The sequence below is a fragment of the Triticum aestivum genome, chromosome 1D, assembly GCF_018294505.1.
Source record: "Triticum aestivum cultivar Chinese Spring chromosome 1D, IWGSC CS RefSeq v2.1, whole genome shotgun sequence".
NCBI classification, from domain to species: domain Eukaryota; kingdom Viridiplantae; phylum Streptophyta; class Magnoliopsida; order Poales; family Poaceae; genus Triticum; species Triticum aestivum.
In genome coordinates this window covers 429,368,321-429,394,999 of record NC_057796.1, presented here as the reverse complement: position 1 = coordinate 429,394,999, position 26,679 = coordinate 429,368,321, and the positions used below count along the sequence as shown (strand labels likewise).

The 26,679-nt window shown below is 48.0% G+C and overlaps 1 protein-coding gene and 1 pseudogene across 1 annotated transcript; both read right to left on the bottom strand.

The window, feature by feature from the left end:
- Positions 1-234: 234 nt before the first annotated feature.
- Positions 235-5,451, bottom strand: LOC123160053 (cytochrome P450 71A1-like; annotated as a pseudogene).
- A 12,837-nt stretch (positions 5,452-18,288) lies between these two features.
- On the bottom strand, positions 18,289-20,041 carry LOC123172856 (cytochrome P450 71A1). Its single transcript, XM_044589762.1, has 2 exons — positions 19,144-20,041; positions 18,289-18,969 (listed from the first exon to the last, which is right to left on the bottom strand). Exons 1-2 carry the CDS (start codon positions 20,017-20,019, stop codon positions 18,466-18,468), a joined length of 1,380 nt encoding a protein of 459 aa, XP_044445697.1. The 5' UTR covers positions 20,020-20,041; the 3' UTR covers positions 18,289-18,465.
- Positions 20,042-26,679: the final 6,638 nt, after the last annotated feature.

Sequence of the window (26,679 nt, the reverse complement as noted above, 5' to 3'; positions counted from 1 at the left end):
GGAGCCGGGGGTCCTTGCCATTGTAGTCGATGGTTCTGCCTGGCCTTTTGTGTTAAACGGCAGGAAAGAAGTGCGGTAGACTGATGTATGTACGATGCGGATCCGGCAATGCGTGATGCTTTCGGCCACAACGCAAAATTCATACCGTTCGTCGGTTAACTCTCTCCTTTATGTAATTGCTATGGGGGAAATAATTAGCAGTTTAGCACTTACGCCAACATAGTCCATATATGCTTATAAAGGTTTTACGGCAAGGATCAAGGCAGACTTGAGGCCTGGCGACACCCCGTTAGCCTCAATAACCTCAAACGACTCCGGATCCTGGCCACCCGGCAGCTCCCAGTCGAAATGGTACATCATGTTGGCTAGTGTGAGCTTTATGAGGCGCGTCCCAAAGGCAATGCCAGGACACCCCCTCCTCCCCACGCCAAATGGTAGGAACCGGGGGTCCTTACCATTGTAGTCGATGGTTCCATCCAGGAACCTTTCTGGCCGAAACTCCTCACCGTTCTCCCACGATTCGTTATCCTTCCCAATGGCCCACGTGGTGACCATGACCCGGGTCTTCGCCAAGGTGTCATAGTGTAGAATTGTATTGAATAATTGTTGATGAAATATTGTGCCGGTACAAGAAGTATATATAAGAGCCAAGCCGCACCTGACCTAGCCTTATTACAAACCGAGTAGGAGTCTAAATCCTAATACAAGTTGTATTCTAACATCTCCCCGCAGTGTCAACAGTAGGCTCGACGACGTTGACTGAAACGAATGTCTTGAAACGGAGTAGTCGCCAGGCCTTTAGTAAAGATATCAGCAAACTGAGCAGAAGTAGGCACGTGGAGAACCCGAACATGAATGTCGATCTCAATATGCTTGGTGCGACGGTGTTGAACCGGATTCCCTGACATGTAGATAGCTGAAATATTATCACAGTAAACAATGGTAGCTTGCTCAATAGGACGGTGCAGCTCTGACAACAACTGGCGCAACAAACCGTCTCAGCAACCGCATGAGCCACAGCGCGGTACTCAACTTCAGCAGACGAGCGGGAGACCGTAACCTGCCTTTTTGAAGACCAAGAAACCAAATTGTTACCAAGAAAAACACAAAATCCGGATGTGGACCTACGAGTATCTGGACAACCAGCCTAGTCTGCATCAGAGTAAGCCGTCAAGGAGGTGCGAGAGGAGTTGTTGATATGAAGACCTAAGTCTAGTGTGCCTTTAAGATACCGAAAATACGTTTGACATGATTGTAGTGTGGAATACGAAAATCATGCATGTATAAACAAGCTTGTTGGACAGCAAAATAAATTTCAGGACGAGTGAGAGTAAGATACTGAAGTGCACCGGTAAAACTATGATAAAGAGAAGGATCATAGAAAGAATCACCGTCGGCAGAGAGTTTGGAACCTGTATCAACAGGGGTACGGGAAGTTTGACAATCAAGCATACCAGAACAAGAAAGAAGATCCAGAGTGTACTAACGTTAAGACAAGAAAAGACCAGAGGAGTCACGGATAACAACAATACCTAAGAAGTGGTGAAGAAGATCTAAATCTGTCATAGAGAATTCGTGGCGAAGAAGAGAGATAATATGATCTAAAAATTGTTGTGAAGAAGCTGTGAGGATAATATCATCAACATATAAAAGAAGGCAAGCAGTGTTGTTGTTGTGATGAAAGGTGAAGAGTGAAGTGTCAGAACGGGAAGGGGTAAAACCGATGGTTTGAGCATAAGTAGAAAAGCGTTGGAACCAGGCACGTGGTGCTTGTTTAAGACCATAAAGAGATTTTTGAAGAAGACAAACATGATTAGGATAGGAGGAATGTTCGAAGCCAAGAGGTTGTTGACAATAGACTGTTTCTTGAAGAGAGCCATGAAGAAAAGCATTTTTGACATCTAGTTGATGAATTGGCCAGGAAGAAGAGACGGCGATGCTAAGGACAGTGCGAATAGTGCTAGGCTTGACAACTGGAGAGAAAGTCTCATCATAATCGATGCCGTGTTGCTGAGAGTAACCACGGCATACTGATCAAGCCTTATAACATGCAAGACTCCCATCAGAATTAAATTGATGGCGAAAAACCCGTTTGCCCGAAACAATATTTGTATTGGAAGGACGAGGAACTAACTGCCATGTGTTATTCTACAGAAGGGCATCATATTCATCTTTCATAGCTGCTGCCTAATTAGGATCTAGGAGAGCTGATTTGTAAGATTTGGGTAGAGAGGAAGGAGATACAGATGCATGAAGATTGAGACGATCTTTTGCAGGTAAACGAAATCCGGACTTGGCACGTGTGCGGATGGTATGATCGTTAGTAGGAGCTGGAACGGAAATAGCATGAGCAGGAGGGGTGGGGGAAGATGTGGTGGACGCATCCGGCGCAGCGGAGGAAGCGGACGCGGGAGATGGCGGTGAAGACTGCGGCGGCAGGAGGTCTGCCGCGACAGAGTGTAATGGGTTTGCCTCTGCCGGAACAGGGGTGATGACAGAAGTGGTCGTGGCAGGATCTGCTACCGCGGCAGAGGATTCGGCTGGTTTCGCTGGATAGGTCGGCGGGTGAAAGAAGGGAAGATGATTGCGACGAGAGGGACTAGTGGACGGCGTGGGTGAGTTGGGATCTAATTGTTAACGCTTGGAAAAGGGAAAAATGTTTTCAGCGAATGTTACATGACGAGACACATGAACACGACCACTAACAAGATCTAGACAATGATACCCCTTGTGCTCGTCAGAAAAACCTAGATGGACACACGGGGTAGAGCGCGGGGAAAGTTTGTTAGGAGAAGTGTAGTAGGAGTTTGGGAAACAAAGACAACCGAAGACGCGAACGTCGGAGTAATTTGGATGAGAGAGAAATAAAGAGAAGTAAGGAGTAGTTTGTGGGTTAACTTTGGATGCACGGATATTGAGTAAATATGTGGCAGTGTGGAGGGCCTCAGCCCAGAACTTTGGAGGCATAGAAGATTGAACAAGCAGAGTGCGAATGATGTCATTAAGAGTACGCAGAGAACGCTCGGCTTTGCCGTTTTGAGGGGAGGTATAAGGACAAGAGAAACGCAAGAGAATTCCATATTGTAGAAAGAAATTTCGATTTTTAAAGTTGTCAAATTCATGACCATTATCACATTGGATGAATCTTATAGGAAGGAAAAAGTGGACCAAGACATAGCGCTGAAAGTTATGAAATATATTATGAACGTCGGATTTGTTGCGTAAAGAAAAAGTCCAAACATAATGAGTAAAATCATCAAGAATCATGAGATAATACTTAAAACCAGATACACTTTCTATTGGTGATGTCTAGATATCACAATGAAGTAATTCAAAAGGAAAAGTACTAGAAGATTGAGAGGATCTAAAGGGAAGGCAAACATGTTTTCCTAATTGACCTGACTGGCACATAGAAGAATTATGAGAGTCTCTATTAGAAGGTATTGAAAATTCACTAAGAATTGTGGATAATACATTTTTATTGGGATGGCTGAGACGTTGGTGCCACAGATCAACAGAGGCCACCGTAGATGTTGGAGGAGCAGCGACCGGAACACCATGGAGAGAATATAAATCACCGGAGCTATTGAATCGAGCGATCTCGGCCTCGGTCGGGTAGTCCTTCACGGACAAACCAAAGGGGTCAAACTCAAAAGAAACATGATTATCAGTGGTGATTTGGCGAACAGAAATCAGATTTTTAATAAGAGCAGGAGCTACAAGAACATCACGAAGAAGCAAAGGCTTAGTTGGTGATTGGATTTGAGCCTGACCGACACAGTAAATAGGAATAGAAGATCCATCACCAAGAGTAATAGAGGGAAAAGACGAAGGTGTGCAAGAAGAAAGTAAATTACTCGATGCAGACATATGGCGAGAAGCACCAGAATAAAAAATCCAATCCGTACATGAGTTCCCTTGTGCAGCAAAGTTGTTCATGGCTGGTAGAAAAGCAGCTTGGTCCCAGCTCGGAGTCGAAGTAGAGGCCGGTGTAGTCATGGGAGCTTGCGAGTGTGGTGGCGTCGGCAGTAGGGCCGGCATCGGCGTAAAGAGAGAGAGACACCATCATTGTACTGCTGCATGTAGGGGGACGATGGAGCGCCATAGGATGCATAAGGACTGGTGTTGTAGATCGGTGGCGCGTAGGACGGAGCAGCGTGGTACGCGGCCGTCGACTGTCGGGGTGCGAGGAGAGGCACGCCGGTGTGAGGGCGAGCATCGGGCTGCCAGCCACCGGTACAGGCAGGCAGGGCGCCATATGGCGTAGGGGCGGACCAGGGCATAGGCCACGCCGAGACTAGCCCTGTCCATGGATCAGGAGATGGGCGCCATCCGGGCGGTGAGGAAGCCGGGGGCGGTGGTGGTGCCGTTGGTGGAGCCGGGGGCGGAGTAGGAGCGGGCGCCGTGCGGAACTGCGGCGGCTTAGGGTTTTTGCCCCGGTAGTTGGGACTTGGACGCCAGCCGGATGGTTGAGGAGGTGTTGTTGGTGGAGGTGACGGTGGCGGCGTCGACGCAGGCGGGCGAGGAGAAGCAGCGCGTCGCTCGAGGTAGCCGGGCGGCGGCAGCGGTAGCGGGGCTGGCGGGTTAGCCATACCCTAGGATCGAAAGTCCGATACCATGTAGAATTGTATTGAATAATTGTTGATGCAATATTATACCGGTACAAGAAGTATATATAAGAGTCAAGCTGCATCTGACCTAGCCTTGTTACAAACCGAGTAGAAGTCTACATCCTAATACAAGTTGTATTCTAACACATAGCCGTGCAACTGTGCATCTTGAATTGACTCGCGTGGGATGAGGACCGGCATCGGATGTAGCCGCAGTGTTTCTTTCATGGCCGCCTCTAGGAGGTTCATCTTTTCCAGCTCCTCCTCAAGGACTCCTCCATGCGCACCGGCAGCAACCTGTCTGACCTCCAACTGCACCTTTGTCATTTCTCTTGGATTCTTAACGAGCTCCGCCATGGTCCATTCTATCGTCCTGTAGGTCATGTCGGTGCTTGCTATGAACATGTCCTGCAGATGCAATACAATACGAAGATACGCTCAGAAACATTTTTTTTTTGCAAACAACATGTTGTGGCTGCTAATCTACCAACTAGTTCCTGTTCTCATATTAGTATTCCCTTGGTAAACAAATATAAGACGTTTTATAGATCACTGAAATAGTGACCTCAATATCTTATCTTAGGTTCGTTCACAGAGGTAGTACTTACCAGATGAGGCCCTTCACGTCAATCCGGTCCAGCTTAGACCCCTGATCACCATCGTTGGCGATCGAGAGCAAGTCATCCAGGTGGTCCCGGGCCTCGCCGTCGTTTCCTGGGTCCCCCTCGTGCTCTGTGATAGTCCTCTCCATAATACTGTCGAGCCGATCAGGAAAATCTACCGTTTCCGTGATGTACCGGAAAATCGCCAGCCGTTCATTGTGTTTTAAAGATTGGTGCATCACTGTGTGGTATAAAAACAAAGTAGTCTGTTTTGAGAATACATAGTTATACAACCTGCAAACAGGGTACATCGGTCCTGTCAATGCCAGGTTTTGGTCAGATGACACAGGGGGTGTTTGGTTCAAAAGTCCTAGGACTTTTTCTAGTCCCAGGGACTAATCAAAAAACACTCTCTAGTAGAGTCTTTTTCTAGTCTCTGTAGAAAAAGTCCCTCCCGTTTGGTTCCTAGGGACTTTTTCTAGTCTCTGGGACTAAAAAGTCCCTGAACCAAACACCCCCACAGGGTCTTGCATGCATGTGTTTTCCATTCTCTCTCTTCTCTCTCCCACACTAATTCATCAATTTATTTCACCTTTGCTAACTTAAGATCATTCATATCTCTTAAACCAAACTTTCGATTTCAAATTTCTTTATATATTTGAACTCATGTCACAAAGACCTTTAAAACAAGACCAATTTTGGATACATTAAATGGTTTAAAATTCATGAAACACATTTCACATTTTTCACCCACTTGAAATCTTATGAATAAAATAATTTCAATCAGTTTCAACAGTTCACATTTAAATTTTATATTGTTTTTTACTTTCAAAACTTACATTTCACTTTTCACTGGTTTGTTTCAGATAAATCATATGTACTTCAATTCCACATTTTTGAAAGATCATATTTCACTATTTAAAAAAACCGTTTCACATTTGCAAATGAACGGTTTCACAAGTTGTCATTTCAATTCAGATTGTTTTTCACTTTCAGAACCTACATTTCATTTTTCACTAGCTTAGTTCACAAAAAATCACATATATTACATTTGCATATTTTTGAAAATAACATGTTGCACAGTCTTGAAATAAACTGTTACATGTTTTGAAATAGTCAGTTTCATAAGTTGACACTTCACTTCATATTGTTTTACTTTTAGAAACTACATTTCACTTTGCACTAACTTGTTCCACAAAAATCACATCTATTTCAATTTCATATTATTGAAGTAGCTTGTTCCACAAATTGCACATCTATGAAATAACATATTTTACTCATTTAAAAAAATACTACACATTTTCAAATAACCAGTTTCACAAGTTGACATTCAGTTTTATATTTGGGTTTATAGGTTTCTGTGAAAAAGGTTGTTCTCACGTATTTCTAATGAAATAGGTTTGTTTCAATTTTTTCCTAGTGAATGGGTTTTTTCACATATGAAATGTGAAACGTAAAAATTTAAATGTGTTTCAAATGTATCCAAAATTGGTCTAGTTCTAAAGTTCTTGATGTCAGGAATCCAAAAATATAGAAAGTTTCATAAACATGTCTATAGTTTAAAAGATATTATTTCTTTAGATTGTATATGATGGAATAAAGTCTATGTATTTGTTCTGCGAGTAGAGAGAGAGAACAGAGTTGCATGCGTACCTTGTATGAACGAAAAATGTACCTTCGACCTATTAAGCCGATACCGATTTGACTAGAAGAAAAGATACAAGAAATATACTAACACTATATGTCTAAGTGGGTCATACATCCGCACGAATCTCAGCAGAAATGAGTGCTCTCGGATGTACCGGTACATCACGCAACCGCGCAATATGACTTTGCAACTGTCGAGCTTGGCCGCCGTCCGCTTCACCCTCGCGTGGAGCCCCGTCATGTTGGGGATCGTTGCAGAATTTTAAAATTTTCTACGCATCACCAAGATCCATCTATGGAGTTTACTAGCAACGAGAAGGAAGGAGTGCATCTACATACCCTTGTAGATCGCGAGCGGAAGCGTTCAAGTGAACGGGGTTGATGGAGTCGTACTTGTCGTGATCCAAATCACCGATGACCGAGCGCCGAATGGACGGCACCTCCGCGTTCAACACACGTACGGAGCAGCGACGTCTCCTCCTTCGTGATCCAGCAAGGGGGAAGGAGAGGTTGATGGAGATCCAGCAGCACGACGGCGTGGTGGTGGAAGTAGCGGGGATCCCGGCAGGGCTTCGCCAAGCACATGCGGGAAGGAGAGGTGTCACGGGAGGGAGAGGGAGGCGCTAGGGGCTGTGGTGCGGCTGCCCTCCCTCCCCCCCACTATTTATAGGGGCCCTGGGGGGCGCCGGCCCCCTGGAGATCCTATCTGAGGGGGGGGCGGCGGCCAAAGGGGGTGGCTTGCCCCCCAAGCCAAGTGGGGCGCCCCCCACCCCCAGGGTTTCCAACCCTAGGCGCAGGGGAGGCCCAAGGGGGGCGCACCAGCTCACCAGTGGCTGGTTCCCCTCCCCACTTCAGCCCATGGGGCCCTCCGGGACAGGTGGCCCCACCCGGTGGACCCCCGGAACCCTTCCGGTGGTCCCGGTACAATACCGATAACCCCCGAAACTTTCCCGGTGGCCGAAACTGGACTTCCTATATATAATTCTTCACCTCCGGACCATTCCGGAACTCCTCGTGACGTCCGGTATCTCGTCCGGGACTCCGAACAACTTTTGGTTTCCGCATACTAATATCTCTACAACCCTAGCGTCACCGAACCTTAAGTGTGTAGACCCTACGGGTTTGGGAGACATGCAGACATGACCGAGACGACTCTCCGGTCAATAACCAACAGCGGGATCTGGATACCCATGTTGGCTCCCACATGTTCCACGATGATCTCATCAGATGAACCACGATGTCGAGGATTCAATCAATCCCGTATACAATTCCCTTTGTCAATCGGTATGTTACTTGCCCGAGATTCGATCGTCGGTATCCCAATACCTTGTTCAATCTCGTTACCGGCAAGTCACTTTACTCGTACCGTAATGCATGATCCCGTGACCAACCACTTGGTCACTTTGAGCTCATTATGATGATGCATTACCGAGTGGGCCCAGAGATACCTCTCCGTCATACGGAGTGACAAATCCCAGTCTCGATCCGTGTCAACCCAACAGACACTTTCAGAGATACCTGTAGTGTACCTTTATAGTCACCCAGTTACGTTGTGACGTTTGGTACACCCAAAGCACTCTTACGGCATCCGGGATTTACACGATCTCATGGTCTAAGGAAAAGATACTTGACATTGGAAAAGCTCTAGCAAACGAACTACACGATCTTTGTGCTATGCTTAGGATTGGGTCTTGTCCATCACATCATTCTCCTAATGATGTGATCCCGTTATCAACGACATCCAATGTCCATAGTCAGGAAACCATGACTATCTGTTGATCAACGAGCTAGTCAACTAGAGGCTTACTAGGGACATATTGTGGTCTATGTATTCACACATGTATTACGATTTCCGGATAACACAATTATAGCATGAACAATAGACAATTATCATGAACAAGGAAATATAATAATAACCATTTTATTATTGCCTCTAGGGCATATTTCCAACAGTCTCCCACTTGCACTAGAGTCAATAATCCAGTTACATTGTGATGATTGGAACACCCATACAGTTCTGGTGTTGATCATGTTTTGCTCTAGGGAGAGGTTTAGTCAACGGATCTGCTACATTCAGGTCCGTATGTACTTTACAAATATCTATGTCTCCATTTTGAACACTTTCACGAATGGAGTTGAAGCGACGCTTGATATGCCTGGTCTTCCTGTGAAACCTGGGCTCCTTGGCAAGGGCAATAGCTCCAGTGTTGTCACAGAAGAGAGTTATCGGGCCCGACGCATTGGGAATCACCCCTAGGTCGGTAATGAACTCCTTCATCCAGATTGCTTCTTCCGCTGCCTCTGAGGCCACCATGTACTCCGCTTCACATGTAGATCCCGCCACGACGCTTTGCTTGCAACTGTACCAGCTTACTGCCCCTCCATTCAAAATATACACGTATCCGGTTTGTGACTTAGAGTCATCCAGATCTGTGTCGAAGCTAGCATCGACGTAACCCTTTACGGCGAGCTCTTCGTCACCTCCATAAACGAGAAACATATCCTTAGTCCTTTTCAGGTACTTCAGGATATTCTTGACCGCTGTCCAGTGTTCCATGCCGGGATTACTTTGGTACCTTCCTACCAAACTTACGGCAAGGTTTACATCCGGTCTGGTACACAGCATGGCATACATAATAGACCCTATGGCCGAGGCATAGGGGATGACACTCATCTTTTCTCTATCTTCTGCCGTGGTCGGGCATTGAGCCGTGCTCAATTGCACACCTTGCAATACATGCAAGAACCCCTTCTTGGACTGATCCATATTGAACTTCTTCAATATCTTGTCAAGGTACGTACTCTGTGAAAGACCAATGAGGCGTCTTGATCTATCTCTATAGATCTTGATGCCTAATATATAAGCAGCTTCTCCAAGGTCCTTCATTGAAAAACACTTATTCAAATAGGCCTTTATACTTTCCAAGAATTCTATATCATTTCCCATCAATAGTATGTCATCCACATATAATAAGAGAAATGCTACAGAGCTCCCACTCACTTTCTTGTAAACACAGGCTTCTCCATAAGTCTGTGTAAACCCAAACGCTTTGATCATCTCATCAAATCGAATGTTCCAACTCCGAGATGCTTGCACCAGCCCATAGATGGAGCGCTGGAGCTTGCATACCTTGTTAGCATTCTTAGGATCGACAAAACCTTCCGGCTGCATCATATACTATTCTTCCTTAAGAAAGCCGTTAAGGAATGCCGTTTTGACGTCCATCTGCCATATCTCATAATCATAGTATGCGGCAATTGCTAACATGATTCGGATGGACTTCAGCTTCACTACGGGTGAGAAAGTATCATCGTAGTCAACCCCTTGAACTTGTCGATAACCCTTAGCGACAAGTCGAGCTTTATAGATGGTAACATTACCATCCGCGTCCGTCTTCTTCTTAAAGATCCATTTGTTTTCTATCGCTCGCCGATCATCGGGCAAGTCTGTCAAAGTCCACACTTTGTTTTCATACATGGATCCTATCTCGGATTTCATGGCTTCTAGCCAGTTGTCAGAATCTGGGCCCGCCATTGCTTCTTCATAGTTCGAAGGTTCACCGTTCTCTAACAACATGATTTCCAGGACAGGGTTGCCGTACCACTCTGGTGCGGAACGTGTCCTTGTGGACCTACGAAGTTCAGCAGTAACTTGATCCGAAGCTTCATGATCATCATCATTAACTTCCTCCCCAGTCGGTGTAGGCACCACAGGAACATCTTCCCGCTCTGCGCTACTTTCCGGTTCGGAAGGGGTGACTATCACCTCATCAAGTTCTACTTTCCTCCCACTTATTTCTTTCGAGAGAAACTCTTTCTCCAGAAAGGACCCGTTCTTGGCAACAAAGATCTTGCCTTCGGATCTGAGGTAGAAGGTATACCCAATGGTTTCCTTAGGGTATCCTATGAAGACGCATTTCTCCGACTTGGGTTCGAGCTTTTCAGGTTGAAGTTTCTTGACATAAGCATCGCATCCCCAAACTTTTAGAAACGACAGCTTAGGTTTCTTCCCAAACCATAATTCATACGGTGTCGTCTCAACGGATTTCGACGGAGCCCTATTTAAAGTGAATGCGGCAGTCTCTAAAGCATAGCCCCAAAATGAGAGTGGTAGATCGGTAAGAGACATCATAGATCGCACCATATCCAATAGAGTGCGATTACAACGTTCAGACACACCATTTCGCTGAGGTGTTCCAGGCGGCGTGAGTTGTGAAACTATTCCACATTTCCTTAAGTGTGTGCCAAATTCGTGACTTAAATATTCCCCTCCACGATCTGATCGTAAGAACTTTATTTTCCTGTCACGTTGATTCTCAACCTCACTCTGAAATTCCTTGAACCTTTCAAAGGTCTCAGACTTGTGTTTCATTAGGTAGACATACCCATATCTAGTTAAGTCATCAGTGAGAGTGAGAACATAACGATAGCCTCCGCGAGCCTCAACACTCATTGAACCGCACACATCGGTATGTATGATTTCCAATAAGTTGGTTGCTCGCTCCATTGTTCCGGAGAACGGAGTCTTGGTCATCTTACCCATGAGGCATGGTTCGCACGTGTCAAATAATTCGTAATCAAGAGACTCCAAAAGTCCATCTGCATGGAGCTTCTTCATGCGTTTGACACCAATGTGACCAAGGCGGCAGTGCCACAAGTATGTGGGACTATCGTTATCAACTTTACATCTTTTGGTATTCACACTATGAATATGTGTAACATCACGTTCGAGATTCATTAAGAATAAACCATTGACCAGCGGGGCATGACCATAAAACATATCTCTCATATAAATAGAACAACCATTATTCTCGGATTTAAATGAGTAGCCATCTCGCATTAAACGAGATCCAGATACAATGTTCATGCTCAAAGCTGGCACTAAATAACAATTATTGAGGTTTAAAACTAATCCCGTAGGTAAATGTAGAGGTAGCGTGCCGACGGTGATCACATCGACCTTGGAACCATTCCCAACGCGCATCGTCACCTCGTCCTATGCCAGTCTCCGTTTATTCTGCAGCTCCTGTTTTGAGTTACAAATATGAGCAACCGCACCGGTATCAAATACCCAGGAGCTACTACGAGTACTGGTAAGGTACACATCAATTACATGTATATCACATATACCTTTGGTGTTGCCGGCCTTCTTGTACGCTAAGTATTTGGGGCAGTTCCACTTCCAGTGACCACTTCCCTTACAATAAAAGCACTCAGTCTCAGGCTTGGGTCCATTCTTTGGCTTCTTCCCGGCAACTGCCTTACCGGGCGCGGCAAATCCCTTGCCGTCCTTCTTGAAGTTCTTCTTACCCTTGCCTTTCTTGAACTTAGTGGTTTTATTCAACATCAACACTTGATGTTCCTTTTTGATCTCCACCTCCGCTGATTTCAGCATTGAATATACCTCAGGAATGGTCTTTTCCATCCCCTGCATATTGAAGTTCATCACAAAGCTCTTGTAGCTCGATGGAAGCGACTGAAGGATTCTGTCAATGACCGCGTCATCCGGGAGATTAACTCCCGGCTGAGACAAGCGGTTGTGTAACCCAGACATTTTGAGTATGTGCTCACTGACAGAACTATTTTCCTCCATTTTACAACTGAAGAACTTGTCGGAGACTTCATATCTCTCGACCCGGCATGAGCTTGGAAAACCATTTTCAGCTCTTCGAACATCTCATATGCTCCGTGTTTCTCAAAACGCTTTTGGAGCCCCGGTTCTAAGCTGTAAAGCATGCCACACTGAACGAGGGAGTAATCATCAGCACGTGATTGCCAAGCGTTCATAACGTCTTGGTTCTCTGGGATGGGTGCTTCACCTAGCGGTGCTTCTAGGACATAATCTTTCTTGGCGGCTATGAGGATGATCCTCAGGTTCCGGACCCAGTCCGTATAGTTGCTGCCATCATCTTTCAGCTTGGTTTTCTCTAGGAACGCGTTGAAGTTGAGGGCAACATGGGCCAGTTGATCTACAAGACATATTGTAAAGATTTTATACTAAGTTCATGATAATTAAGTTCATCTAATCAAATTATTCAATGAACTCCCACTCAGATAGACATCCCTCTAGTCATCTAAGTGAAACATGATCCGAGTCAACTAGGCCGTGTCCGATCATCACGTGAGACGGACTAGTCAATATCGGTGAACATCTTCATGTTGATCGTATCTTCTATACGACTCATGCTCGACCTTTCGGTCTTCCGTGTTCCGAGGCCATGTCTGTACATGCTAGGCTCGTCAAGTCAACCTAAGTGTATTGCGTGTGTTCCGAGGCCATGTCTGTACATGCTAGGCTCGTCAACACCCGTTGTATGCGAACGTTAGAATCTATCACACCCGATCATCACGTGGTGCTTCGAAACAACGAACCTTCGCAACAGTGCACAGTTAGGGGGAACTCTTTCTTGAAATTATTATAAGGGATCATCTTACTTACTACCGTCGTTCTAAGCAAATAAGATGTAAAACATGATAAACATCACATGCAATCAAATAGTGACATGATATGGCCAATATCATTTTGCTCCTTTGATCTCCATCTTCGGGGCGCCATGATCATCTTCGTCACCGGCATGACACCATGATCTCCATCATCGTGTCTTCACGAAGTTATCACGCCAACGATTACTTCTACTTCTATGGCTAACGTGTTTAGCAATAAAGTAAAGTAATTTACATGGCGTTATTCAATGACACGCGGGTCATACAAAAAATAAAGACAACTCCTATGGCTCCTGCCGGTTGTCATACTCATCGACATGCAAGTCGTGATTCCTATTACAAGAACATGATCAATCTCATACATCACATATATCTCATTCATCACATCCTTTTGGCCATATCACATCACAAGGCACATGCTGCAAAAACAAGTTAGACGTCCTCTAATTGTTGTTGCAAGTTTTTACGTGGCTTCTATAGGTTTCTAGCAAGAACATTTCTTACCTACGTAAAACAACAACGTGATATGACAATTTCTATTTACCCTTCATAAGGACCCTTTTCATCGAATCCGTTCCGACTAAAGTGGGAGAGACAGACACCCGCTAGCCACCTTATGCAACTAGTGCATGTCAGTCGGTGGAACCTGTCTCACATAAGCGTACGTGTAAGGTCGGTCCGGGCCGCTTCATCCCACAATACCGCCGAAACAAGATAAGACTAGTAGTGGCAAGAAAAATTGACAACATCTACGCCCACAACTGCTTTGTGTTCTACTCGTGCATAGAAACTACGCATAGGGCTGGCACATGATGCCACTGTTGGGGATCGTTGCAGAATTTTAAAATTTTCTACGCATCACCAAGATCCATCTATGGAGTTTACTAGCAACGAGAAGGAAGGAGTGCATCCACATACCCTTGTAGATCGCGAGCGGAAGCGTTCAAGTGAACGGGGTTGATGGAGTCGTACTCGTCGTGATCCAAATCACCGATGACCGAGCGCCGAACGGACAGCACCTCCGCGTTCAACACACGTACGGAGCAGCGACGTCTCCTCCTTCTTGATCCAGCAAGGGGGAAGGAGAGGTTGATGGAGATCCAGCAGCACGACGGCGTGGTGGTGGAAGTAGCGGGGATCCCGGCAGGGCTTCGCCAAGCACAAGCGGGAAGGAGAGGTGTCACGGGAGGGAGAGGGAGGCGCCAGGGGCTGTGGTGCGGCTGCCCTCCCTCCCCCCCAACTATTTATAGGGGCCCTGGGGGGCGCCGGCCCCCTGGAGATCCCATCTGAGGGAGGGGCGGCGGCCAAGGGGGTGGCTTGCCCCCCAAGCCAAGTGGGGCGCCCCCCACCCCCAGGGTTTCCAACCCTAGGCGCAGGGGAGGCCCAAGGGGGGCGCACCAGCTCACCAGTGGCTGGTTCCCCTCCCCACTTCAGCCCATGGGGCCCTCTGGGACAGGCGGCCCCACCCGGTGGACCCCCGGGACCCTTCCGGTGGTCCCGGTACAATACCGATAACCCCCGAAACTTTCCCGGTGGCCGAAACTGGACTTCCTATATATAATTCTTCACCTCCGGACCATTCCGGAACTCCTCGTGACGTCCGGGATCTCATCCGGGACTCCGAACAACTTTCGGGTTTCCGCATACTAATATCTCTACAACCCTAGCGTCACCGAACCTTAAGTGTGTAGACCCTACGGGTTCGGGAGACATGCAAACATGACGGAGACGACTCTCCGGTCAATAACCAACAGCGGGATCTGGTGTTGGGGAATGTAGTAATTTCAAAAAAATTCCTACGCACACGCAAGATCATGGTGATGCATAGCAACGAGAGGGGAGAGTGTTGTCCACGTACCCTCGTAGACCGACAGCGGAAGCGTTATCACAACGCGGTTGATGTAGTCGTACGTCTTCACGATCCGACCGATCAAGTACCGAACGTACGGCACCTCCAAGTTCTACACACGTTCAGCTCGATGACGTCCCTCGAACTCCGATCCAGCCGAGTGTTGAGGGAGAGTTTCGTCAGCACGACGGCGTGGTGACGATGATGATGTTCCACCGATGCAGGGCTTCGCCTAAGCTCCGGAACGGTATTATCGAGGTGTAATCTGGTGGAGGGGGGCACCGCACACGGCTAAAATATCGTATATCAAGTGTGTCTAGAGGTGCCCCCGTATATAAAGGAGCAAGGGGGAGACCGGCTGCCCTTGGCGCGCCAAAGAGAGGGGGGAGTCCTCCTCCTAGTAGGAGTAGGACTCCCCTTTCCTAGTCCTACTAGGAAAAGAAGGGGGGAAAGAAAGAGAGGGAGAGGGAGAGGGAAAGGGGGTTGCGCCCCCCTCTCCTAGTCCAACTAGGACTCCTCCTGGGAGGGGGTGCGCCACCTCCTGGCTGCTGCCCTCTCTCTCCCCTCAAGGCCCACTAAGGCCCAATACTTCCCCGGGGGGTACCGGTAACCCTCCGGCACTCCGGTTTAATCCGAAACTTCTCCGGAACACTTCCGGTGTCCGAATATAGTCGTCCAATATATCAATCTTTATGTCTCGACCATTTCGAGACTCCTCGTCATGTCCGTGATCACATCCGGGACTCCGAACAACCTTCGGTACATCAAAACTGATAAACTCATAATATAACTGTCATCGTAACTTTAAGCGTGCGGACCCTTCGGGTTCGAGAACTATGTACACATGACCGAGACACCTCTCCGGTCAATAACCAATAGCGGGACCTGGATGCCCATATTGGCTCCCACATATTCTACGAAGATCTTTATCGGTCAGACCGCATAACAACATACATTGTTCCCTTTGTCATCGGTATGTTACTTGCCCGAGATTCGATCGTCGGTATCTCGATACCTAGTTCAATCTCGTTACCGGCAAGTCTCTTTACTCGTTCCGTAATACATCATCCCGCAACTAACTCATTAGTCACAATGCTTGCAAGGCTTATAGTGATGTGCATTACCGAGTGGGCCCAGAGATACCTCTCCGACAATCGGAGTGACAAATCCTAATCTCGAAATACGCCAACCCAACAAGTACCTTTGGAGACACCTGTAGAGCACCTTTATAATCACCCATTTACGTTGTGACGTTTGGTAGCACACAAAGTGTTCCTCCGGTAAACGGGAGTTGCATAATCTCATAGTCATATGAACATGTATAAGCCATGAAGAAAGCAATAGCAACATACTAAACGATCGGGTGCTAAGCTAACGTAATGGGTCATGTCAATCACGTCATTCTCCTAATGAGGTGATCCCGTTAATCAAATGACAACTCATGTCTATGGCTAGGAAACATAACCATCTTTGATTAACGAGCTAGTCTGGTAGAGGCATACTAGTGAAACTCTGTTTGTCTATGTATTCACACATGTATTATGTTTCCGGTTAATACAATTCTAGCATGAATAATAAACATTTATCATGATATAAGGAAATATATAATACTTTATTATTGCCTCTAGGGCATATTTCCTTCATCTGGATACCCATGTTGGCTCCCACATGTTTCACGATGATCTCATCGGATGAACCACGATGTTGAGGATTCAATCAATCCCGTATACAATTCCCTTTGTCAATCGGTACGTTACCTGCCCGAGATTCGATCATCGGTATCCCAATACCTTGTTCAATCTCGTTACCGGCAAGTCACTTTACTCGTACCGTAATGCATGATCCCGTGACCAACCACTTGGTCACTTTGAGCTCATTATGATGATGCATTACCGAGTGGACCCAGAGATACCTCTCCGTCATACGGAGTGACAAATCCCAGTCTCGATCCGTGTCAACCCAACAGACACTTTCAGAGATACCTGTAGTGTACCTTTATAGTCACCCAGTTACGTTGTGACGTTTGGTACACCCAAAGCACTCTTACAGCATCCGGGAGTTACAAGATCTCATGGTCTAAGGAAAAGATACTTGACATTGGAAAAGCTCTAGCAAACGAACTACACAATCTTTGTGCTATGCTTAGGATTGGGTCTTGTCCATCACATCATTCTCCTAATGATATAGGTCCTCCTCTCGCCGACGGAGCGGCCCCACTCCCCTTTTCGCTTGTGCCGGCGCCCCCAGCGCGCCGGGTTCGGCTCGGGAGCGCCGGCTGTTATTCTGGCCTAAACCGACGCTAAATGAGATCATGGGACGCGACTAGACCGATTTTCGCTCGCGAATGTTAAAAAATCGCCTAAAAAGATCTGTTGGACGCGCGGCTGGAGATCTCTAATGCGTGGCTGGAGGATGACGGGGAAGGCCCGGGAATCTGCCGCTCGATCCGCACACTGCGCATGCACGGCAACATCGCCGTCCCGACGCGATGCACTTATGCTGACCGGCCAAGAGCCGTGAGTCGGGCAGGCGTGCGGCGGCGTATTCGCGTGATCAGATCAGCTTAGCTTAGCGAAATGCAGGCCCGTGCTGACTTAGCATCAGTGGGACCGAGTATTCTAAAGATTCAGTTATAACTTGTGCTAAAAAGTTATAAAGTTGTTTAAAAAAGGTTATAACCTGTGGTAAAAAGAAAATTATATAGTTGTTTAAAAAATCAGTTGTAACTTTAACTCATAACTCGTGAAAATAATAATCATAATATAAATAATTAATATGAACTAGGCTTTCAACTGGACTCGCTACCACTCCAACATCGGTGGCACGCGGCTCAGTGAAATTAATTGCCGCCGCCGTGATTTTCGTCACACTGTTGAAACGCAGGGAGGCACACTCCTACTTCGTGGAATCAACCCTGCTGCACCCACAACCTCATCATCGGCCCAACAGCATCCCGCATCCAATACATCGCCGCCTCCCCCCTCCACGTAGAGACAAGACATCAGAGAGTGGCAGCGCAAGGGGAAAAATGCTTCAAAAGCGTGTTCTCGATGCGGCAGGAAAGAAGTGCGGAAGACAGAGGGATCAGGCGACACGTGAAGCGTTCGGACACAAGCAAAATTCATGATGTTTGCCGATTAATTTTGTCCTTTATTTAATTGCTATTGGGGAACTAATTAGCACTTACTCTAACATAGTCCATGTATGCTTAAAGAGGTTTTACGCCAAAGATCATGGCAGACTTAAGGCCTGTCGACACCCCGCTAGCCTCAACAACCTCAAATGAGTCTGGATCCTGGCCACCCGGTAACTCTTAGTCGAAATGGTACATCATGTTAGCTAACGTGAGCTCCACGAGGCGCGTCCCAAAGGCCATACCGGGGCAACCCCTCCTCCCTGCACCGAACGGTAGGAACCGGGGATCCTTGCCATTGTAGTCAATGGTTCCGCCCAGGAACCTTTCTGGCCGGAACTCCTCGGCGTTCTCCCACGACTCGTTATCCCTCCCGATGGCCCACGTGTTAACCATGACATTGGTTTTGGCCGGGATGGCATAACCGTGCAGCTGTGCATCTTGAATCGACTCGCGTGGGAGGAGGAGCGGCACTGCTGGGTATAGCCGCAATGTCTCTTTCATGGCCGCCTGCAGGAGGTTCATCTTCCCCAGCTCCTCCTCGAGGACTCCTCCATGCGCGCCTGCTGCAACCTGTCTCACCTCTGATTGCACCTTTGCCATTTCTCTTGGATTCTTGATGAGCTCCGCCATGGTCCATTCTATCGTCTTGTAGGTCGTGTCGGTGCCACCTATGAACATGTCCTGCAGATGCAATACAATGCCAAGATATAAGCTAATAAGCATGTACTCTGGCTGCTCCTACTCCTAGTGGCAGCTGGTGCCACATATACTGCTGATCTACAAAACCGGCAACCAATTCTTGTTCTCAGATTAATACTTAGCGTTTCTCGAACAAAACAAATTAATTTCACTTACCAAGATAAGTCCCTTCACATCAATCCGGTCCAGCTTAAACCCCTGGTCGCCATCCTTAGCGATCGAGAGCAAGTCGTCCAGGAGGTCCCGAGCCTCGCCGTCGTTTCCTGGGTCCTCCTCGTGCTCCGTGATGGTCCTCTCCATAATAATGTCGAGCTTGGCCGCCGTCGCCGTGAGCGACGTGTTCCCGAGATTAGGGTGGCTAGTGGACTGGGCAACGGGGCTCGACGCGAGGATGAAGAGGACCTTGGCCGGCTCGACGCCGCCAAGCTTGTGCCCGAAAGCCGCCCGCGAGATCACGGAGTAGGTTAGGGTGATGATGAGCTCGGTGACGTTGACCCCCGGGCGTTTGCCGCCGTCCTCCTGGGCGCCACTGGCCGCCCGGACCCGTCCCACGAAGCGCGCGGCCTCCTCCTCCCGGAGGGCGCGGAAGGAGTCGACCCGCTTCACGCTGAGGAGGTGCACCACGGCGATGCGGCGTAGTTGGCGCCAGCGCTCGCTGTAGGCGCTGAAGGCGACGTCCCGGCAGCCGTAGAACGTGCCGCGGGTCATGTACTGCTGCGGGCGGCTGCAGAAGACGTGGTCCTGGGTCCTGAGCACCGCGTCGGCGAGCGGGGCCGAGGAAACCACGACGGCCCGCACGGCGCCGATGCGGAGGAGGATGAGCGGGCCGTGGCGCCGAGCTAGGGCCTCCAGCGTCCGGTGATGGCGGCCCCGCCCGAACTGGAGCAGGTTGCCGATGATAGGCAGCCCAGGTGGCGAAGGTGGCTGCGCACTCCGGCGGCCATATCGGAAGCCTCTCGCGACGATGGTGAAGCAAGATACCACGAAGAGGAGGCAGAGGAGTAGTGTAGAGTCGAGCTGAAGAGATGCCATGAGGGCTAGCTAGCCTGGCAGAGCGAACGGACGCTACATGTGTGTGCAACGACCAGATAGCTAGCGGTGAACTTAAGTTGATCCGCAGGATCCACACAAGACAAATTTCGCCTGATGGATACGCACCGCTGAAGAATCTGCGGCGGGGTGACCATGCATGTCTGGACGACCGGACACGTACGGCGGCGATACGAAGGACTGGAAGCCATGTGGCAGAGCTGCGCATGGAACGACGAGGCCGGCTGGAGGACAACGGAGTGGATATAATTCATGTGGTGGTGGTACGATTCAGGCATTGAGCGATGGTTGTTGCACGGCGGGACGGAGATCATATCGGAAATATCTGCTTTCGACGCGCCCAGCATGCATGAATGCATGGACAGAACAGCAACATCGTTGTCCCGATACCGGCAAAAGAAAAAGAAAAACATCGTTGTCCCGAATCCCGATGCAATCATGCAAGATGCCGACCCAGGCCAGGGAAGAGGCGGCAGGTGCGAAGCTGTGGTATTTTTCTCTTTTTGAGAAAAGGGCGATCTCTCTGATTTTCATTACTATTAACACTTTTCACCAAATTTCATTAATACTAGCAAAAGGATCCGTGCGTTACAACGGGAGAAAAAAATCTTAATCTTCAAAGACCATGACAACATTTTGCTGCTTCACTGATAACATTTTGGCGAACATTTTGTTCAATTACCTTCACATTTTTTAACACACAAACTTTTTTAAAAACTCATGAACACTTTCTTATTTCCCAAACTTTCTGAATATGCAAATGTTTTATGAATATTTTGAATCCACAAAGATTTTATGATTTATAAAATTTTAGTCAAAGTCATATTATTTGGAATTTTCAGCTCAATCAGAATATATTTGAGGGGATATTTTTCTTTTCTCTTCCTTTTTCTTTTTTGAAAATTGAGAATCTGTTCAGCAATGCTCAGTGGGCCGGCCCAGTGAACGTAGCAGCAGCAGCAATAATAGTGCCAGCCGGTCCAAGGCCTAACCGGCCGAACCGGCCCAACAACTATAAAAATAGTATTCGTCACGGAGATGTGATGCCCCAAAGGCAGGACGAGGATTTAGAGCTCTCGGGTGCTCCGCACCCCTATACGTACAATACCAGAAAAAAAATACTGAGAAATTTAAAAAAAGAATCTGGGATTTTGGGATATCATACGTGGGTTTCCGATGTACTCCCGTCTGAAATTTGATGAAAAAATACCAGGAAACGTATTCGTGGCAAAAAAGACAAATTTTTCCTATGTTATAGCAAAACACTATTTGGGTACATTTTTTCCGGGCAGTAATTCCTTCGCCACTGATACGTTTTTTGGTATTTTTTCATGAAATTTCACACAGAAGTAGATTAGGAAACCATGTTACATTCCGAAATTTTGGATTTTTTTTATTTTCTGGGAATTTTTAACGAATATTTTTCGTATAGGGTTGCGGAGCACGCGAGAACTCCCGTACTTGCAGTGCGGTTTGATTGGCCACAGGAAGAATACTTGCAGCAATCGGCCATAGGTAGCTTTGCAGAATGAGATTCTATATTAGCTTTCGTGTGGTTTCAGGATGCATGTTTAGCTTGCCGTCATTCGTTGATTAGAAAACTTGCTATTCTAAACATCGTGGCACATAGATTTCTGTATGGTGTAATTTTGTCTCTCCAAAGACCTGAACTCATTGATATTCAAAGACATGCGAGATGATGGCGTTCTATTCGGGACAAATCTTGCTTTTAATCAATTAGAATCCGTGTTAGGGCTAAGATATTTTGAACTGGCACATCGAGCAATAATCCTGCCCATCTTCATTTATCTTGCAATGGAAAAAAAAGAACATAAAGGGGTATTGATAATGGCAGGAATGAGCATTTATTTTGAACAATGCATGCGCTTTACGACGCGTGGTTTACATGCGCTGCCACTGTGCAAAAATAAGGATGCAGTGCCGTGTAAAACGTCTATTAAAATTGTAGAAAAAACACCACTGCACCACACGCACCCCACCTCCATCTCGCACCTGCCACGATTCCTCCCACCAGCCCCCACCTCCCTCCTCCCCCGGCGCACCTCCCCCCGATCCACCTTCTGCCCTGCCGGGGAGCCGCGCCGCCCCACCCCCCGCTGGCACCGCGGCCTCCTCCCCCTCCCGGCTTCTTCCCCCGTCGGCACCGCGGCCTCCTCTCCCGCCAGGCTTCTTCCTCGCTGGCACGGTGGCCTCCTCTCCCGCCTTGCTTCTTCCCCGCCGGCACGGCGGCCTCCTCCCTGATCCAGCTTCTTCCTTCGCCGGCACCACGACCTCCTTCCCGGCGCCACCGCGAACCCGGTCGTGCGCCACCAGGGGAGCGACCTCCCCTGCTCCCGCGCCTCCGACCTCGTGTGTACTACCCCTCGCCGCCGCACCAGGTGCAACCGCCGCTCCTCTCCCTCCCTTTCCCAGCCAAGATCCGCCTCCCCCGCGGCACGGGCGTCAACTTCGCCGACTTCGACCTTCACGAGCGCGCTCTCGTCTGCTCCCCTGCAACCTTCGTCGTCTGCCCCACGACGTGCGTGTGCGGGTGCCCAATCCCCCGCGGCGGCAGCCACCAATGTCTGGAGCGGTGTGCCACAGACAAACCGACGGCGGCGTCCCGCCCCTGCTCCTGCGACCGGCCCTTCCATCCCTTCCTTCCATGCCACGCGACACACACGCGCGCAGCTGCTACCGGCAGGGCACCAGCTCGCCCCGCCCGTTGGCCCTTCCCTTCCTTCCATCTCTCTCCCTCTTGCGCCCCTTCTCCTCTGGCCACCCCCGCATCGGCTGAGCATCCCCGCGGCCGGGCAAGCGTTGCCGCCGGCGAGCTCCTCCTGCGACTCCCCTTCCTTTTATTTGCAGGGGTGTTTTTGCAAAAAGGAAGTGTTCTCTCGGATTCCAACTTCAAATAGGAGTGCGGGTTGAATTCTAGAAAACGCAGGGGCTTTTCTGCAAAAAACGCCGATGACGTACGACCAGAAACCGTAGCTGCTTTATTATATTAGGGAAAGATTAATAGAAAGGGGTTTTTCTTGCACCGATGTGGGCCTTTGTACCACTTGTGGGCTTTTTTGTTTTTTCTTGGGTTTCTTTTCGTGTTCTCCAGTGAATGTTGGATAAACGGCTAGGAGCACGTGTGTGCTTTCCATTGATTTTTGTGTCCTCATTTTAATTTTTTAAAATATTTTTGCTATTTTTGCATGAAAGTCTTTTGCTTCTTTCATACTTTTCTGGATTTTTCTTTGTTTGGCAACGTTTGATGAATATGTATTCCAGTGTCTGGATTTTTTTTAAATCTGCAATGTTTACAAAAATAGATAAACTTTTTAATGGTTTATTTTTTTGCAATTTTTTATTTTAAATACGTGATGATCTTGTTTATTCCGCATGTATGTATGCATATATGCAACCTTATTTCCATTTTGTATATTTTTTTTCTTCATGCACTTTTTTTTACTTTGTATTTGTTCATATCATTTGAGATGGTATTTTCAAAATAAGGGGTTTAAAGATTTATTGTGTTTTTTTTCATGTGATCCTCATCGCATTGTTTTTCTTCTTCATTTTTTCACCTTTTTCTTGTTTTCTTTTATATTTTAATTAATCATTTCTAACGAGAATATTGTTGCTACCCATTTTGCTTTCAATATTTTATTAAACAACTACTTTTACGTTTCAATTTGAAAATATTTCCATTTGGTTGCACAATCCCCCTCGACTGCAACTATAGTCTTCTACGCGACTATAACTTAGTGGTGATTTTTCAGGAGTCAAGAGCAGTTGCATGTGTGCCACTAGGCACGCAACTGCAAGTGTTGCTCTGGCTGCAACTCTAAGGTGTTTTTTTCAAGGAGAGGGGTAGTTGCATGTCTACCACTAGGCATGCAATTGCAAGTGTCGCCCCAACTGCAACTGCGATTATGTTGTGTTTTATCAAGGAGACGTTGTTGCATGACTACCACTAGGCATGCAATTGTAAGTATTGTCACCGACTACAACTTTGTGGTGTTTTTGTCGAGGAGGAGGGCAATTGCATGTGTGCTACTAGGCACGCAACTGCAAGTGTCGCGCTTCGCTTCAACTATGAGGTATTTTTTCAAGGAGAGGATAGTTGCATGTTTGCCACTAGGCATGCAACTGCAACTGTCGCCTCCAACTGGCAACTGTATGTCTTCAATGCAATTGCAATTATGTGGTGTTTTGTCGAGAGGGGTTGTTGCGCGTCTGCCAGTAGGCATGCAATTGTAAGTGTTGTCACTAACTACGACTTTGTGGTGCTTTTTGTTGGGGAGGTGGGAAGTTGAATGTCCATCACTAGGCACGTAACTCCAAGTGACGTCCCTGACTGCACCTTTAAGGTGTTTTTGTAAGGAATTCCACTAGACATGCAATTGTAAGTGTCTCTCCTGACTGCAAATGCACGTCTTTAACACGAGACTACAACTCTTAGTATTTTACTAAGTTGACTCAGATAGGTTATTGCTGGCGTTGGATAAAGTGGCAGCGCCATAGCTCATCATAGGTCAAATAAAAAAAGACTAAAATTAATGAAAGACTTGACAAAATAAAAGACTCAAAATTTGAACTGGTGGTAAAAAATAAATTCCTAAAATGATAAAAACGGTAAAAATAATGATGATAAAAAAAGCATAATATAATTATATACTTAAAATATTTGATCAAATTGGAAAAGTGTTTCTGGCGTGCAAAGAAAAAGAACACCAGCACTAATAAAATAACTATGGCGTGCAAAGAAAACCAAGGTCTCTAGTAGTTTCCAAACAGTGAGTGCATATGGGCCAATAGATTTGTGGCGTTTACAACACAATCAACGCCGGCACTATGCTTGTAAAGCTGGGGTGTTGATTTGGCGTACGGCAGCACTATTTAAAAAAAATAGTGCTCACGCGGATGTAAAATGCCATGTCACCAACGAAAGTTGTGGCTAGCATCTTTTTCACTAGTGAACCTCCACACCTAGCAATGGAGGCATCACAAGCCACACATGGGAAACTTTCACGGAGGCGGCGAGGAGACCGCCAACGTTGGACGACGTCAGTTTGAGCGTCGGAGCTCCGCCAAGGGCGTGAGGAAGGTCGAGGATGAGGTGCCTCCTCTATGGGTGTGGTCATCCAGAGCATCTCCAACAGTGGCTGCAAAAAACGCGCGCGGCGGACGGTTTCTCGCGCTCCAGCGAAGGCGGAAAAATCAGGCGCACGGGAAACAATTGCCCGCGCGCGGGAAAAAGTGGGCGGTCGCGCGCTAGATTTGGCGCGCCGCTTCCGGCGCGCCTATAAAATGCAGCGCTAGCTACGCACCGTTCCATCGCTGTCCACATCGCCACACGCCCTCTGCCGCTCTCTCCTCGCTCCATCTACCACTTTCTCGCCTCGCCGTCGACGCGCCACCACCGCGCCGCCGGGGAGCTTCGGGCTACCGCGGCGTCCGTGCGTGCCCGTCCGGCACCTACCCCGAGATTCGGTCCAGCGACGTGCGCCTTGGCCTCGGCACCTTCGACACCGCCCACAAGGCCGCCCGTGCGTACGACGCGGTGGCGTGGTGCCTCCGGCGGTCCCGTTGGGACGTGAACTTCCCGGATGTGGCGACGCGGGAGCGGGTGCAGGAGTTGGCGCCTCCCCCGCGGCTTATCACCGACGAGGATCATCGCGAGAACCGGAGGCGGGAGCACTGTCTCAGCCTGGCCGAGATGGACGAGGAAGCCATGGCGCTGTGACGCCAATGCTTCCCTCAAGACGTCATCACCGAGCAACAGTTCTTCGCCGAGAGGAGGGCGGAGCGAGCCGCCTATTGCGATGACAGGTGAACGCGGAAGGCGGCCGCTGAATTCAACATTGCGCTAGGAGATGCGTCGTCCTGGGGCTTCAACGACGAGCGGTTCCTTGACGCCTTCATTCAGACGTCGGAGGAGGACATCACCGAGGCGGAGTCCGAGTCGGAGGATGACGAGTAGTAGTAGTTTTTCGTTTTATCTATTTATCGTAGGAGGAGGCTATGAACTATCTATACACTATCTATGCATCGTAGGAGGAGGCTATGAACTATCTATCGTTTATCTATATACTATCAGAGCCAAATGTATATCGAGTCGTAGTACAAAAAAAAGAAATATAATGTGTCTCCTGGAGCGGTTCGGGCGCGCTTTATTTTACGGCGGCCGCTAGAGCCAGCGCATCGCCGCGCGCAAAAGCTGGCTCACCCGGCGATGTATACTGTTTTTTAGCGTGCCGCGCGTTGCACGTCTGTTGAAGATGCTTTGAGGAGTGATAAATGATGATGGCTTTACTGCACCACCCGCCAGTGCCTCAAAGGCTCCAGCATCCGTCACACCCCCCTCCACCGACGGGTCAGGTCCACTTCCCATCCCTCTCCGCTATGACTCTGTGAGTGAGCTCGGAGAAGGAAATGTTGTCGGCGAGCCAAGCGATTTAGGGCGAGGGGGGATTGAGATCCGATGACTGGCTGTGGGCAAGTCACCGGTGAACAGTACGGTAATGGTCCCCCTCTCCACACCATCCGATTCAGAACCGACGGGCATATCTGCGTGAACAGTACCACATCTATAGTGCTTTAGTCTATAGTGTTTTGGTCTATAGTGCGTTCTGCAGTACTTTCTGC

Bases quoted from the DNA above. Each gene is read 5' to 3' on its own strand.
- LOC123172856 (XM_044589762.1), bottom strand. From the start codon at position 20,019: ATGGCATCTCTTCAGCTCGACTCTACACTACTCCTCTGCCTCCTCTTC. The intron at 18,970-19,143 runs GTAAGTGAAATT...TTGCATCTGCAG, and splicing joins ATGTGAAGGGACTTATCTTG to GACATGTTCATAGGTGGCAC.